A 17,061-nucleotide genomic window follows, 5' to 3' on the forward strand; every position below is an offset into this window, starting at 1 on the left:
CAGTTAGCAAATGGCATGCTGTTCTCCTAAAAGTGGCCAGGCTTCTTCACTTCTCGCTATGGTCTTTGATTGTTGACAGTGAGTGGGACATTTACGGTGACTGCTAAATCAAAGGAAGTATTCAGGGCAGTGATTCTGTCTCTATCATCATATATTAACCAGTAGTTTTATTGCTAGCTTTACCCACATAAATTTCTATTAAACAATTACAGAAAACGTTTTACATAAATGTTAATGGCACACTTTAAAATTAAGTACCCATTGCATTTTGAAGTTATTTATTACATGTTCTTACAAGCTAATATCTTTTTAAAGTATGATATTTTGTAAAACACTGTGTAATAAGCGAGAATTCTCATGATCCGTACACAATGTGTTAATTAACTAGAGGCCCAGTGCATGGATTCGTGCACCAGTGGGGTCCCTTGGCCTGGCCTGTGGGGATGGGGCCAAAACTGGCTCTCCAACATCCCCTGAGGGAACCCGGATTGTGAGAGGGTACAGGCCAGGCAGAGGAACCCCACTGGTGCACAGTTGGGGCCAGGGAGGGACCGTGGGAGGGCTCCAGGGCATGTCTGGCCTTTCTCTCCCAGTCCCAATCAGGACAGACCCAACAGCAAGCTAAACTACCGATCGGAGTGTCTGCCCCCTGGTGGTCAGTGACTGGTCGAAGATCGGACACTTAGCATATTAGGCTTTTATTATATAGGACTGGGATTTAAGGTTGTTTCTGAAACTCTGTATCTGTGCATTTCTTCTCAAATCCAAAGATTTTTATTCATAAGCAGTGTCTCAGAGTCCTGCACTCTAGTCACCTATGTGAATTTAGGAAAGTTGCTTACCTTTGCTGGGCCTAATATTGAATGCCAGTGATGAGGCTGATAGCAGTGGCCTTGCTGGGGGCTATGCCAATCACATGGGGTGTGGGGAGGCTCTGTGAGCCCTGTGCTATAGCGCTGTACCAGTCATTAAGAGTCAGGTAAGCAGCTCACTCCCTCTGTTTGTGTTTACTATTTCAGTGGTTCCCTGTCAGACAAGCGATTTCTGTTTGCCTCCAACGGTAAGGATCATGCTTTTCTTAAGAATTTGATATTTTCAATTCCTCATGGTAGTTTATTCTTCCATATCCCTCAGATGATACAGTTTAAAGGATTTTGTCCCGTCCCCCCCACACCCCTCCCCCCCAGGTCACACATCACCAAGTATGCTGTGACTTAAAAACACACAAGACAATAAGCCCAATTAATATTAATGTTAAGCAGAAAATATTTTTCTTTATAATCTAAGCTCTTTCAAACTTTTGCCAAAAAAGAATGAAAATTTGAAATGACATTTACTTTTAAGATAAATTCCATGTTCAATTTTAACAGAAATTGCTTTAAAAAAATTTTTTTTTGAGAGAGAGGTCTATTTTTTGTTCCACTTATTTATGCATTCATTGGTCGCTTCCTTTATATGCCCTGACCAGGGATTGAACCTGCACCTTGACATATCGGACAACACTCAGACCAACTAAGCTACCCGGCCAGGGCCAGAAAAGCTTTTAAGTAGTACAATTTGGTTGGTAGGTTTCTTGAATTAAGTTATCGAACATGAGTATATAAAATAAAGGCTTTTGTCCCCTCCATTGTGTAAGATAGTCTGTGTAATATTCTCACTCTCATAAAGTGGGATATTTTAAGAAGAACAATATGATGTCTTCCTTGTCCAGGAGGAGGAGTGCGGCCTTTACTTGACACCTCCACATGGCCTTGGACATGGTATAGCAAAGGTCCAAAGGGTGGATGTCAGGTTCAATTTACTGATCTTCAGAGCAGTTGACGTACCTGCTCTTCAAGGTACAGAGAGTGGAATAGACAAGAACCTCAGTATTTTAAGCCTTTAAGGCCCCTGGCACTTTGTTAAACTCAGGATGAATTTAGGTCAGAAAGGGAAGTCTACACGAGGGACAAAGAGATGGCACCTATAGGGAATGTGACTTCAATAAGGTCCATTGAAAACAAAAGCAGCAACAATTTCAAGAGATGTAGTACAAGGGAGTCAAATGCAGACTGAGTCATTAAAATACTAGCAACTGAATAATTGATTTGCTGTCACAATGGAAGTAAAACAACTGACTATTGCTGGGTTGTATATCTGAAATATTTCAGTGCTCTTTTCTCCTAGGTTGCAGCACATCCTTAAGTTTGGAAACAGATGGGCAAATCAGAGATTCTTGGCAGTGGGTCGATGAGTCTAGAGAGCAAGTTCATTGGTCTTCTGGCCAAGCCCGACGTCAGGACCACGGCCCATCATGGTCTTTGGGGGACAGCAGCAAGAACCACAAGCAAGAGTGGCTGGAAATAGATTTGGGAGAGGAGAAGAGAGTAACAGGTACTGACACAAGTGCAGTTTCACAGCTGCAAAACGACTCGGGATTGCAGTTATGTTTCTGATTAAATAGATGCCTCAAAGTCCGCTACGTCTTAATCTCCACATTGTCTCGGTGGAAGAACCTGCATGTGGGTTGTAAATATGAATGTATGGACCAGAGAGGTGATACCTCAGTGGTGATACTTTTTATGGCATATCAGTATGAAAACACTCATCTGTGATCAGGTTTCTAAATGCAAATAAGAAACGTTGGCCGGTGAAATGATTTGAGATTTCACATGAGTGGGGGAAAAAGAAACCTGAAGTTAAAATACATGCTGTATGTAATGTATTTTTAAAACTAATTTATAAATGATATTTTTTTTTACAAGGAATTAGGACCACAGAATCCACACATCCAAATTTCAACTTTTATATTAAGAGTTTTATGATGAACTTCAAAACCAACAACTCCAAGTGGCGGACCTACAAAGGAACTGTGAATAATGAAAAAAAGGTAGGAGAAACTTTGGAGGAAAGAACTGAGCAGGAGATCAAGCCTCCAACTGTTTCATCAGCATGCTTCCAGAAAACAGGTTCTCAGTCCCAGCTTAGTCAGGTGACTTGGCCTTTCTTTACAGAACCTTGTATCTTTTTTTTTTTTTTAAATATATTTTTATTGGTTTTTTACAGAGAGGAAGGGAGAGGGATAGAGTTAGAAATATTGATGAGAGAGAAACATCGATCAGCTGCCTCCTGCACATCTCCTACTGGGGATGTGCCCGCAACCAAGGTACATGCCCTTGACCGGAATCGAACCTGGGATCTTTCAGTCCACAGGCCGACGCTTTATCCACTGAGCCAAACCGGTCTTGGCAGAACCTTGTATCTTTGATATCAAGAGTGTCTTAAAAAAAAAAAAAAGCAAGACATAGAATCCTGTAACCAGGTCTGAATGGGTTGATAAAGATCTAAAATCTGACGAATAGAATCTTCAGGAGAAGGTTACCTGTTTCCACAGGTGTTTCGGGGCAACTTGAATTTTCGGGATCCAGTGATGAACAATTTCATCCCTCCAATCGTGGCCAGATACCTGCGGGTCATCCCCCAGACGCGGAACCAGAAGATTGCCTTGAAGGTCGAGCTCATTGGTTGCCCGATTACACAAGGTAGGAGTCTCGGTGGGTTAGTAAGTCGTTTGATTCTGGCCATCTCCTTTCCCAAATTGTTGTTACTAATGTGGTTTTTCCAATATCTCTTCTCTCTCAGGTAACAATGATTCATGGGTGTGGCGCAAAACCAGTTCCAATTCAACGGAAAGAGAAGACGAGACAATCACAAAACTCATCCCCTCTGGAGAAATGTCCACAGGTAGAGCACTTACTGTTTTGTGATTTCCTCAGGAGTATAGCTGGTACTCCATCCAATGTTACAGTAGCTTCAACAGAATTTCTTTTCTTTGTCATATAAATGACTGGAAGCAGATGTTTCAGCGATAACGGCACATGTGTAAATGATGTATATCTACAACTACTCATTGTGGTACTGTAAGTAGAAAAGTTAGTGTTTGCCCTTCAAATGCTAGGTAAACATTTTATGGAAAAATAATAAATCCATGCAACAGTATACTCTTTAGCCATGAAAAAAATGTGTTAGTAATCTAGAAAGTTCTCTGAGATAAATTGACAACTAAAATAAATAAGCAAGGTATAGAACAGTCCGTCTAGCACTCTAATATGTGTGTAAAAAAGGAAAAATAAAGATGAATATACTTATTTTAGTATTTCTGGAACAGTGTCAGGAAACATAATTTGGCTTTTTGTGGAGGAGAAATAGAGGTAGGAGATACATTTATTCTATACCTTTATATACTTTTTGAATTCTAAACATATAAGTGTATATAATTTATTCAAGTATTGAACATTAAAAGGACATTTCTTTTTTCAGTGTATAAAATAATTTGTATATTAATTTTATAAAATTCGGAAAGATTAGAGAAAAAAATAATATAAATATAAATGCTATGAATCAGCTTCCATAATCACCAAATTCCACTATATCAAATCAATTATACTTATATGTATAACTTTGAGACAAAATGACAGCACAACATATATTGTTTTGTAGCATATATTTTTCACTCAACATGGTATTATAAGCATTTTCAATGTTATTAAGTAGTTGAAAAGCACAATTATTAGTATCTTTAATAGTGTTTTTTCATACGGAAATCCCATTATTTAGTTAACCATTCCCTTATTGTTAGATGTTTAAGTTGTTAAATTTTTCCCAAATTTTTACTTTTATAAATAACACCACAGATATTTCTATAAATTTCTTAGTCCCTTATTCTTTCTTGCATGAACAACACTTTTCCACTCCTGGTTGTCTCTATGTTTTCTTCCCAAGGGTCACAGGTAGAGAAGGGTGAAGAACAAATACTTCTCCTTATGTATAGTTAGTATACTTCCTACAAGCTTGGGACCTGCCACAGTGCCTGGTAAAGTGGCCTCCTTTTTTAAAGCAGAAAGAGTTGTAGGAAGACATGGCCTGCTGTTTTGTGCAGCAGGGTGGAACTGCTTTTTGAGGCCAGCAGGCTATATTAGTATTTCCTTTCGGTCCAGAGCTCTGGTAATGAGAAGCCCAGGTCCCCAGGCCTCTGTTAGCGTCCAGGTCCCAACTGCCCACTATCAGGGGGAACTGGCTGCTTGAGCCGAGGGAGCAGCTCCACGTGGCTGAATTCTTTACCTGCCTGAATAGCTCCTGGCTGGGCGGGACAGCTTTAAACCTTCCCCTCGCCCTGGCCGGTTTGGCTCACTGGATAGAGCGTCGGTCTGGAGACTGAAGGGTCCCAGGTTTGATTCTGGTCAAGGGCATGTACCTTGGTTGCAGGCACATCCCCAGTGGTGGGTGTGCGGGAGGCAGCTGATCGATGCTTCTCTCTCATTGATGTTTCTAACTCTCTATCCCTCTCCCTTCCTCTCTGTAAAAAAGCAATAAAATATATTTAAAAAAAACAAAAAAAACCTTCCCCTCAGTTCTGACTTTGGGAGTCTAATATGGACCAAGCAACAAGTTCAGAGTAAATGTTAATCCCCAAAGAACATTGAAAACTCCCTTTCGGAATGAAATCTTGCCATTTGTGACAACATGGATGGATCAGAGGGTAATATGCTAAGGGAAATAAGTCAGACATTGAAAGACAAGTACCATGTTTTTTCATTTATATGTGGAATCTAAAAAAACAACAACAAAATAAGCAAAGAAACAGACTCCTGGGAGGGGGGTTGGGGAATGGGTGTAAAAGGGGAAAGGATTAAAGTTCCATATTGTCAGTCATAAAAAGTCATGAGGATGTAAATAGCTATAATAACTACATGGCTGGTGTCAGATGGGTACTACACTTGTTGGGGTGATCACCTAATAAGTTATATAAATGTCTAATCACTATGTTTTACACCTGAAACTAATATAATATTGCATGTCAACTGTAACTGAAAAAAAATTAAATTATTTAAAAAGAAGAAAACTGGTTTGGAAGTAGGGGGAAGGGAATGACTTTTACTTCCCTAAACCTTAACCAGAATTTTGAATTCTTTTTTCTTGCTTTCCAATGACCATAAATGCATTTATTTCCTCGTGCATTAACCCTTTGAAGAATTTTCAAATCAAGGTTGAGTTTTAGATCATGAAATGGGGTTGCAGGTCGTTTCTGTTGTAATGTGCTGCTTCCACTCTTAGGAGTAAAGGTCGCAATGGTGGCTGTTCCTCTGCTGCTCCTTGCCCTGCTGATTGTTGGAATCCCTGCGGTCCTTAGAAAGTACGTGACTTTACATTTCTTCTCTACTTATGTAAACAGTCACAAAAACAAAAAGTTTACCCTGCAGATGCTCATGTGGAGAAAGACAACATTACTCCTTCCAAGATAAAATATTAACTTGTATTTTACAAACATGTTGGTTAGAGGTTGATAGTTTCAAGTATTATTTTATAAACAGTACTTATCATTTAGAAACCTTTTCAGTAGGATTTTTTTGTCTTGTTAGGAGGAAGAAGAAAGGAACTCCTTATGCATCTGCTAAAGCCCAAAAAACAGGTGGGTTGAAATTTCTATCTTCAATTTTATTCTTTGAGGAAGGGATAGGATTTGCTGATTAAAAGCACCATTCGGTCTTTTCTTTTCTTTTTTTAATTAAATCTTTATTGTTCAGATTACATTTGTTCCTCTTTTTTCCCCTCCCCAACTCCCCTCCTCCCAGTTCCCGCCCCACCCTCCGCCCTCACTCCCTACCCACTGTCCTCATCCATAGGTGCACGATTTTTGTCCAGTCTCTTCCCGCATCTCCCACTCCTTTCCCCCCCCAAGAATAGTCAGTCCATTCCCTTTCTATGTCCCTGATTCATTATAATCACCAGTTCATTCTGTACATCAGATTATTTATTCACTTGATTCTTAGATTCACTTGTTGATAGATGCATGTTTGTTGTTCATAATTTGTATCTTTACCTTTTTCTTCTTCTTCCTCTTCTTAAAGGATACCTTTCAGCATTTCGTATAATACTGGTTTAGTGGTGATGAACTCCTTTAGCTTTTCCTTATCTGTGAAGCTCTTTATCTGACCTTCAATTCTGAATGATAGCTTTGCTGGATAAAGTAATCTTGGTTGTAGGTTCTTGGTGTTCATCACTTTGAATATTTCTTGCCATTCCCTTCTGGCCTGCAAAGTTTCTGTTGAGAAATCAGCTGACAGTCGTATGGGTATTCCCTTGTAGGTAATTGAGTCTCTTTCTCTTGGTGCTTTTAAGATTCTCTCTTTGTCTTTTGCTCTTGGCATTTTAATGATGATGTGTCTTGGTGTGGTCCTCTTTGGATTCCTTTTGTTTGGGGTTCTCTGCGCTTCTTGGACCTGCAAGTCCATTTCTTTCACCAGGTGGGGGAAGTTTTCTGTCATTATTTCTTCAAATAGGTTTTCAATATCTTGCTGTCTCTCATCTTCTGGTACCCCTATAATTCTAATGTTGGTGTGTTTGAAACTGTCCCAGAGGCTCCTTACACTATTTTCGGATTCTTTTTTCATTTTGCTTTTCCGGTTGGGTGTTTTTTGCTTCTTCATATTTCAAATCTTTGACTTGATTCTTGCGCTCCTCTGGTCTGCTGTTGGGAGTCTGTATAATATTCTTTATTTCAGTCAGTGAATGCTTAATTTCTAGTTGGTTCTTTATCACAACATCGAGGGTCTCATTAGATTTCTTGAGGCTCTCATCAAGTTTATTGGCAGTTTCTAGCAAATTATTGAAAGCCCTCAAAAGTGCGTTTTTTAGCTCTATATCCTCCATTTCTGTCATGTTTTTTTGTCTCCGCATTGTTTATGCTTTCTTGGTGCACCCCCTTGTGGTCTTTGTGCACAGTCTTGTTGTAGTTAATCCTTAATTGTTGTCGGCAATACTAGGGGTGGATTGACCTCCAGGTTAACTGGCTATGAGAGTCAGCTGTGTCTGCAGTGGGAGGGCTTCTGTGATGAATCTCTAGGGCGGTGCTAATCTAGCCTTTGCCTGAGGCTATCCGGCAAATGCCTCTGTGCAGGGCTTGGGCAGGGCAGGTCCCAGGGGATCTACAGGTCGGGGTGGAGGGAGCAGTTATGGCTGCTCTCAGTTCCGTCCCCAGCGGCTCTGCCACCGCTGCAAACCTCAGAGAGAAAGCTGCCTTCCTGCTTCTCCCGTTTAAGTCTGGGTCCCTAGAGACTTGCCCAGATCTGGAGCTCAGAGTCTGAAACTCCCTCCCGATTGAAAACGACAACCGCGCCCTCCACCGCCGGCCTGCTCCACGTGCACCTCCGCACCTTAGTATTTCACCTCCGCACTGCGCCTCCTCTGAGTCTCGGTATGGATTTCTCTTTACTTCTAGTTGTAGAATCTCTCCTCAGCCAGCCTTCCTGTGGTTCTGGGTGATGTCCGTTCCGTCTTTTAGTTGTATTTTTGAAGTGGTTGTTCGAGGCAGCAAACTCCAGCGTTAACCTATGCCGCCATCTTGGTTCTTTCCACCATTCGGTCTTTTAAAATAAAATAAAATCTATAGCCTTTAAGTTAGCAAATTTATAAGGAAAGAATATATTGTGTCTTATCTTTTTAATTCAGAGAGAAGTTTACTTTTACTTTTGTTCAACTTCATCCCATCATTTATCAACATTCTTTTTCCTTCTTTTTGGCACTGGAGTTTAGGCCAACACATTGCCTGTAATCAAGGAGAAGTTATAAAAGCCCCATCTGTGAACTGTGACCTTAACACTGTCCAGCACTCAGCATCTGCAGGCTTCCCTTGTATTTTGCCTTGTATTTTGCTCTCTGGGAAAGTGGGGGAAGGACTAGGCAGGGCTTGTGTTTGGGTTTCAGAGAATCCTTAGGACACAAGATGCCCAAGCAATGTGTCGGCAGCAGTCCAGAGAGAAGGCCATGGGCAGAGACGCTGAGAATCTCAGAAACAGCTTGGGACTCCACCTTCACTGGGTCTAAACAGCCAGCTGTGTTGATTCCTTGGGGTCACAACTGTCATGGAAAACCAGGTGGTCTAACGTTGGGAGGATATGGGACCTGATGGGCACACAGATACATTTTAAAGGCACAGTGGAAAGCATGGCTGGAATTGTGTTTGCTGTGGATATAACAGCCTCAGTGTGCTGTTTCTAACACGCATACCTGAAGCATGTGCCTGTGAGCTTATCACAAGGTCAGCCGGCAAAGGCAGCCTGACCTGTGGCTCATGGAGGAACACGTCATGGAGCAGTGGAGAATGTGTGCTGTACTTCTAAGCTATCACCTTATTTCCTGTCATCTTTGTTCCAGACTGTTGGAAGCAGATTAAACATCCCTTTGCCAGACATCAGTCAGCTGAGTTTACCATCAGCTATGATAATGAGAAGGAGGTGACACAAAAGTTAGATCTCATCACAAGGGATATGGCGGGTAAGTGTCAGGCCTCTTCTTGTTGGGAGAGGGGAGACCAGGAGAAAAATAAGACTAAAATCCTGCTGTTTAGTTGGGGTCCTCTAAATCAGTAATGTGTGGCCCAGCTGGTATGCCTTAGGGGTTGAGTGTCGGCCCATGAACCAGGAGGTCATGGTTCTATTCCAGGTCAGCACACATACCCAAGTTGTGTTCCCAATCCCCAGTAGAGGGCGAGCAGGAGGCAGCTAATAGATGATTCTCTCTCCTCATGGATGTTTCTATCTCTCTCCCCTTCTCCCTTCCTCTTTCTGAAATCAATAAAAAAATACACACGCATATTTAAATCAGTAGTGTGTGAAGTTTTCTTTCTGCATTCTGTACAGAGTTGCAAACTGACACTGAGGTATTTCTCAAGAGCCCCATTCAGCCGAGGAGGCTCTTACACCTGCAGGGGCTGTAATGGCCCTGAAGTACCACTGAAATCTGGAAACTTAATTGATCTGTTTTGTTATAGGTTTTGATTAAGGCACTAGGAAAGAGGGACTAACGATGAGTTAAGTACGGCTCCTGCCCTTGAGGAGAGGGGAGAAGAGATGAAAAACCCGTCCGGTGTTAGAATGGCCTGGGCATCCCTGATCAATGAGCATTGCGAGTTAAGCTTTTCAAACTGTCTGTGGGGAAAGATCCAATTTTTGCTTTTTTGCTTTTTTTTTTAAATTTCTAATCCATCCAGGACTAATACTTTTGTAAAATACAATATGAATTAGTTGTAAGGAAGTTTTCAAAAAGACATACAGTTTACAAAGCTCTAATTTTTTTTATAAGACTAAGGGACATAAAATTACTCTCTCCAATTGCTGTAGGTTTCTAAACACTTGCTCTCAGTTTGTGTGACCCTCTCTCTGCAGATTTGTCACAGGCAGCGCTCAGATAATGCAGGCATCTCCAGACCACACTCTAGTAGCAGCGCTGCTCTAGCTTCTGACTTCTCAGGGTGTGTGCTGGGGATCAGCAGCACCAGGCTCTCCCTAGAAATGCAGCTTTTCAGGCCGCGCCCCAGGCCTGCTAAACCGGAAGTCCCCAGGTGGTGCATGTACGCACTGAGTGGCCAGATTATTATGACCACCCCATCGGTACTTCATTGACACTTCCAAAAATACAGAATAACTTCCTAAGCAAATACTCTCAAGGTTTTATTATTATTATTATTTGCATAACTAATTCACTTCATTCTACTGGTGGGGTGGTCATAATAATCTGGCCACTCAGTGTATATCAAAGTCTGCGAGGTGCCAGTGGAAAGGTTGTCTGAGATGCCTCAGGGGCAAAGATGAGCATCTCCCCAACCAAACTCTACCTGTGCCTTGTACCTCTTGGTCTCCCTCATAGTGCCTGGCCCACAAGCTCTCAGTAGAGGGTAGGTTGAGTAGAGCACCCTCCCCTGCAAACAGCGGCCTTGCCCATGCGTGCGCCCGCGTGGCGCACCCGTGACGTGTCTTCTGCTCTTCTGCTTTCAGATTACCAGCTGCCTGTCATGATCGGCACTGGGACGGTCACCAGGAAGGGCTCCACCTTCCGGCCCATGGACACCGAGGCCCAGGAGGCCGAGGCCAGCAGCCACTACCGCTGCCCTCTCCCCGGCAGCCACGAGTACGCGCTGCCCTTGACCAACCCCGAGCCCGAGTACGCCACGCCCATCGTGGAGCGGCACCTGGCCCGCGCGCACACCTTCTCGGCGCAGAGCGGCTACCGCGTGCCCACGCACAAGCACTCCCTGTCTTCTGGCAACTTCTCTGCAGCCTCCGCCGCCGGAGAGGGCGCCACGAACCTGGGCTATCAAAGTCCACAGAGCCCGGTGCCCACCGGCCCCGACCCCGGCTACGATCAGCCCAAAGCCGGGGGCTGCTTATCCGCGGAGTGCGCACAGCCCGACTGCCAGCCCCCCACGCATGATGCTTACTCCGCCCCCCGAGACTGCCTCAAACCCCTCAACCAGACGGCCGTGACCGCTCTGCTGTGAACACAATGTGAAAAGCCTGCTGTGGTACTGAGCACTGGGCTGTGCGCGGCGCTGGAGGAAGGGAGCTGTGTGTGTGATTGTGTGTGTGTGAGTGTATGTGATTGTGAGTGTGAGTGTAGGTGTGATTGTGTGATTTAATAGGATCCTGCGGTGGAGTCCCAGCGACCACCTCTCATACTGTTTACAAAGTTGTGCAGTTGGTTTTGTTCTGACCCTTTGGGCGCGAGTCTGTTGGGTTTTGTTAGACTAGAAAAAATTTTATTAGACATGAAAATTTTTAGATGGCATTTTCATGTCTCTAACTGTGATATTGAGCTGCTCTGGTGTGCAATGTGCAGTCTGTACAGAGTTGTATTTAACAAGAGTGAAAGTAACTTAAGTTCGCTTTATCGGATTTGAGCTCTGCACAGAGGTTAAGCGGGAGAATGCAGCTGTTGCAAAAACGTATATAATACTGTGTTCACTTTTTAAAGATATTTCCTCCGATACTGTGTTAGCAGCGGGTCTGTTTAAACTTAATCTTGTTATTGTGTCTCATTTCCTTTCCTTTGATAACTAGAACTAAAAGCATTGTTAGCATTCTTCTCCTGGAAGGAATTAAATTACTTGAAGCATGAAAAGCACACCAGGGTGGTTGTTAACAATTATGATTGTAGATTACACACACACACACACACACACACACGTGCACACACACACACACACACACACAACCACCTCAGCAACTGCTGGTCCTTTAGATTCCGGTTCAGGTGGGGGTGTGCAGTGGCGGGTCCGGGCCTGCACTGGGCAGGCCTCTGTCTCCGGGGACCTCCCTGCCCCGCCCCAGAGACCTGCCTCCCAGAGAAACTGGCCTTCATCACACTCTGCTTCTTCCTCAGGTCAGACCTGGCAGAGGCTGGCTTTCACATGCACATCCATCTTTACAAACTACCTGCAAAGCCAGATGCTGAGACGGGCAGCAACCCAGAGGGCTGGCTCTCCCAACAAAATGAAGGTGGCACAGCAATTCCCGTCTGAATCACTGTGTCGGGTGCTTTTGTACCTCAGAGTAAAAATATTGCTGAGGCCAGACGCCCACACTCTTCATGCCTTTTTTCTCTTTTCCAGAAAGAGCACATTGTACTCTGTGTTCTTACAGAAGTGACCGAGGCCGAATCTAAGGAGACCTCGTTATGCTGAGGTGGTTGGGAACTGAACTGATTTTGTAAGGAACACTTTTCCGAAGTATGTGTCCAATTCCCCATGAGCCCAGACCTCAGCTGTACCTCATCTCCAGTGGCTTTTATTTGAGTTTGCTTCGTGAGATCACTGTGGAGGATTTCACCTCTTTTGCCAAAGAGGAAAATATATATGTTTGTTTGTTTTTATCTACACTCGTGGACCCAAAAACATCCTTTCTCTAAATAATGTATTATAATCTTACCTGTATGATTATAACTTTCTGTGAAAAATATAAATATTATAATAGTGAGGGTGCTGGAATGTCACAGACTATCTGTTGGTTATTTTGGAGCATAAATGGGATACTTTGTGGCATTTACATGGTTTTATATTCATACTAATATAATAAACTATGCCAAGTCAAAGGCCTATGCCTCTCATTGGTGTCTACTTGTGGCTCAGGCTCCCAAAACAGACAAGTGGCACAGTGCAAGAAGCATGGGCTTGGGTCAGATGGGTCTTGGTTCCAAACTCCGATCGACCACACAATAGCTGAAGGCGGGGCGAGTTGTGGGAATCAACGAAGACGACCAGATTAGCACAAGCAGAGGCCAGACGAGAGCTTGCCTGCTACCGCAGTGGAATCAGCCACATCACTTGCATTTTGGCAGAGAGAGGCTCCGAGGCAGCAAGGAGTGGAAAAGATTTACAGTGGGAAAAGAGGGAGGCTTTTCTCCCTTATTTCTTATTTTGAACATGCTTTTTACTCTACTGGTTCATGATTAGTTTACCAGTAGCTGGCAGTTCATTTTGTCTTCCCCCTGAAAAAAAAATCCATTTTTAATTTTTCTTTAGTTCTCCTATTTTTCTGCCTCAGAAGCTTGCAACCCATTTGTTACAGCCCAGGTGGAAGTAAAACTGCCTTAAACAATGGCAAGGATAACCCTAGGGAGGCCCCTAGTGAGATTTACATCTTCCTCTGACGTCACCAATATCCTTGTTGCAGCTTTGCTTCCTAAAGAATATGGGGACTGTGTGTACACAGGAAGAGGTCGTGTGTGTGTGTGTGTGTGTGTGTGTGTGTGTGTGTAGGGTTGGAGGGATTGGAATGCTATAGTCTCCAGGATCTAAGAACCTACAATGTAACTTCAGTTCTGGCATTCTAACACTCAACTACAGAAAAACTATTTCTAGTGCAGTTTAAACCCAGCTCAACCATAACCTTCATTTCTGAAAATCAAAACTGAATCAATCCTAGGTTCCATCAAATCTTGTGTCATTTAAGAAAAAAGAAATATAATTATTGAGGAAAAAGATTGAAAAGCTGACAATTTCATCTATATTTCCTCTTTGAAAGTGGCCAATTAAAATAGAATCAAGCCCAGCTGGCATGGCTCAGTGGTTGAGTGTCTACCTATGAACCAGTAGGTCATGGTTTGATTCCTGGTCAGGGCACATGCCCGGGTTGTGGGCTTGATCCCCAGTGTGGGGTGTGCAGGAGGCAGCCGACCAATGATTCTCTTTCATCATTGGTGTTTCTATCTCTCACTCCCTCTCACTTCCTCTCTGAAATCAATAAAAATATTTTTTTTAAAAAAAGTAGAATCAAGAGTGGGATTTGAGTCCCAGCTCTGACACTACCTGTGTCCCTCCACAAATAATATAAATTTTCTAGTCCTCAGCTTATTCATCCTCATAATGGAGTATTTTTTTCTACTGAACACGTGTGTTACACATGAGGCCACAAGTAAACATTTGAACACATGTATTGCATACGAGGACAGAGTATTATATTTGCTAATCTTCATAAAGCCTTTCAGCTCTAATAGACAGAAATATCACATTTGGAATCTGCTGCCCCCTACTGTCACTTTACCAAATTGCAAATTTTACCTTTCCAAAGCCATAGAATCCAAGTTTTTGTCTGTTTTACATTTTGTATATCTAATTTTCCTTCTTATAGTTCATTAATCTACCTTCCTATTTACAAGCCAGATTTTTTTTATCCTCACCTGAGGTTATATTTTATTGATTTTAAAGAGAGATGAAGGGAGCGAGAGAAACATTCATCTGTTGCCCCCTGTATGCTCCCAGACCAAATCCTCAATCTAGGTATGTGCCCTGACTGGGAATTGAACCCAGAGCTGGGCACTCTAGGTGCACCCCTGGGTGCACATTCTTGTAGTTGAACCTTAATTGCTGTTGGCATCACTGGGAGGAGTTGACCTCCAGGCCAATTGGCTGTGAGGACCAGCTGTGACTACAGTGGGAGAACTGCTGTGCAGGAGACACCCCTATGGAGCAGGACTTGTTTCGGTGGAGCTTTGGTGTTCACTGAGTCTGCCTCTTGAGTTTGCCACTTATGCATGTGTAGAGCTGTAATCTGGCATGGTCTGAGGCTGTTCACCGGGTACACTGGCTCTAGGGCCTCCAGGATGGTACAAAGTTTGCCACTGGCTGGGGCCACCTCACAGGTGCTACAGAGGGATCTGCAGAGGGTTGCTATTTGCTATTTGTATTGGGCTTGGAAGTGCCCAGACGAGGCCCAGCTGTGAAGCAAGGCAGGCTGGTGCTAGTGCCGAGTCTTGGGGCTTTTATTGATAGGTTTGGGGCACGCTGTCACCAGCTGCAGCTTGTTTGAGAAATTTTAGCTCTGAAGCCTGAGCCAGAACAGGCCATTCATATGGAAAAGCTGCTGCAAACAGCTTGGATGGGGCTGCAAATTGGATGGGGCAGAGTCTCAAGTAATCCCCAGGGTGGAGCAAACAGTGTGGGCCATGCTGATATGGCTGCCAGTCAGCCCTGGGACAGAGGAGGTCCCAGCACAGGAACAATGACCCCTGCAAGCACCCCCGTCTTGGAGAAAGTTGCCCCAAGTTCCTGCCCCAATGCTGTATGTGTCTGAGTCCCCCAGTCCTGGAACTCAGAGGAAGCCAGACCATGTAAGTTTGTATGTGGGCCCTTGAAGAGGAATACCTGGGATTCCAGCCACCTCCTAGTCACTCAGCCACAATCCTCGCTGCTTTTACAGCCTGTGTTTGTGGGGACCTCTCTCCCCAGCTCTGAGACCCTGGGCTATGGGTCTGGTATGTGACTGGGACCCTTTGTCCTCTCTGGTGGCCTCCACAGAGGTGCTCTTCCTCCTGATTTGAAAAACAGCCCACAGGGATGCCTGAACAGCCCGTTCTGCGCCTTCGCACGTCCTACCAGTCTCACTGTGCTCTCTTCTTTACTTCTCTAGTTGTAGGACTTCCATTCAGCCAGCTTTCAGGCGGTTCTGAATGATGGTTGTTCTGTATTTCAGTTGTAATTTTGATGTGGTTATGGGAAGCGGTGAGTACGGGTGTTTACCTACGCTGCCATCTTGGTTCTTTACTTTCAAACTGTGTCTTTATGTTTTAGGTGTGTTCCTTATAAACAACTTGTTGCTGGATTATTTTTATCAACTTGAATTTTTTTTTTAATTGGAGAATTTAGTCCTTGATCAAGCTCTCTCAAAATCCCAGTAAGGCTTGCCCAACCCCTGCCAGAATGTACTAATGCTTGCATTTTGGGTGTCCAGTCTTCTCCCTTGCACATCCACAGCCAGGTTTTGCTAGAATTTAATCCTGGCTAGAAACCTTGCAGCCAAGAGTAGTGGAGACAGTTGTCTGCAAGGTGGTGGGGGTTGGGTAGCAGCATCTCTAGCACCTTCTAACCTAACAGAGGTGACTCATTAGGGAAAAGGTGGGGTACTTCTGTAAGACCAAGGGTGTAGGCACTGCGGAGTCAACGTCCTCAGGGGTATCCATCCAGATGTCGCCATGTCCCCAAGGTTTTCTCTACCAGGGCCATAATGATGAGATGGCCAACCTGAAGCTCAGCTGTTTCAACCCAGACCTCCTTGTAAGCTTCCCAGAGGTCCGCTGGCTTTCCTATTTCGGCACTAACCGCTTGTTAACAGCCCTCAGTCTCATTATCCTTCTGCAGGTCATCAACACAACCCAGCAGTAATCAACCAATGTTGCTAATCTTGTAGGCATTGTTCTCCCCATATTAGCAAATGCATGTGTCATTGAACTTCTAGAGAATTCCTCTCCATGAGGACATTGCCCAAGTTACCACTTGTGTCTGGAGTGTGCAAGACCATCCTCAGATTGAGTCATTTGCTAGAAAAAACCATAGGACTAAGCATAGAAGTGTCCTCACAAGTATGACTTATTAAAGAACATCAAACAGAATCATCCCGGGGAAAAGGTACATGAACAAACCAGAGGAAGCCAGGCCCAAGCACTGAGTCTTGTCCCCATAGTCGCACAGGACGAGTTTAACTCCTCCCGCAATGACCTGTGACATGTACAGACGCCTGTCAGGGAAGCTGGCCCAAGCCTGGGCATGGGAGGCAGGGTTCTTATGGGGTTCAGTCACACAGGTGCACTCTGCTGGCACATCACCAAAATCTCAGATTCCCAGAAGGAAAACAAGGGTTCAACATAAACCCTATTGTTTGTACAAACATCTCAGACACAGTAAATAACTCTTATCAGCTAAGAAATGGGGGAAACACTCCTAAAATCCTCACTGCGGGACATTAGCCGAAGGCG

The 17,061-nt window shown here is 43.8% G+C and overlaps 1 protein-coding gene across 1 annotated transcript in view; it reads left to right on the top strand.

Moving 5' to 3' along the window:
- DCBLD1 (discoidin, CUB and LCCL domain containing 1) overlaps positions 1-12,903 on the top strand; it is a 55,934-nt gene extending 43,031 nt beyond the window's left edge. The window contains 9 exon segments of the mRNA XM_070417545.1: positions 1,020-1,060; positions 2,167-2,373; positions 2,745-2,869; positions 3,374-3,521; positions 3,622-3,723; positions 6,094-6,172; positions 6,399-6,448; positions 9,193-9,312; positions 10,812-12,903. Coding sequence (XP_070273646.1) covers positions 1,020-1,060; positions 2,167-2,373; positions 2,745-2,869; positions 3,374-3,521; positions 3,622-3,723; positions 6,094-6,172; positions 6,399-6,448; positions 9,193-9,312; positions 10,812-11,314 — 1,375 coding nt within the window. The 3' untranslated portion in view covers positions 11,315-12,903.
- Positions 12,904-17,061: the final 4,158 nt, after the last annotated feature.

Source organism: Myotis yumanensis, unplaced genomic scaffold, assembly GCF_028538775.1.
Source record: "Myotis yumanensis isolate MYYU_CA2020_CCGP unplaced genomic scaffold, mMyoYum1.0.hap1 SCAF_6, whole genome shotgun sequence".
Classification (NCBI taxonomy): domain Eukaryota; kingdom Metazoa; phylum Chordata; class Mammalia; order Chiroptera; family Vespertilionidae; genus Myotis; species Myotis yumanensis.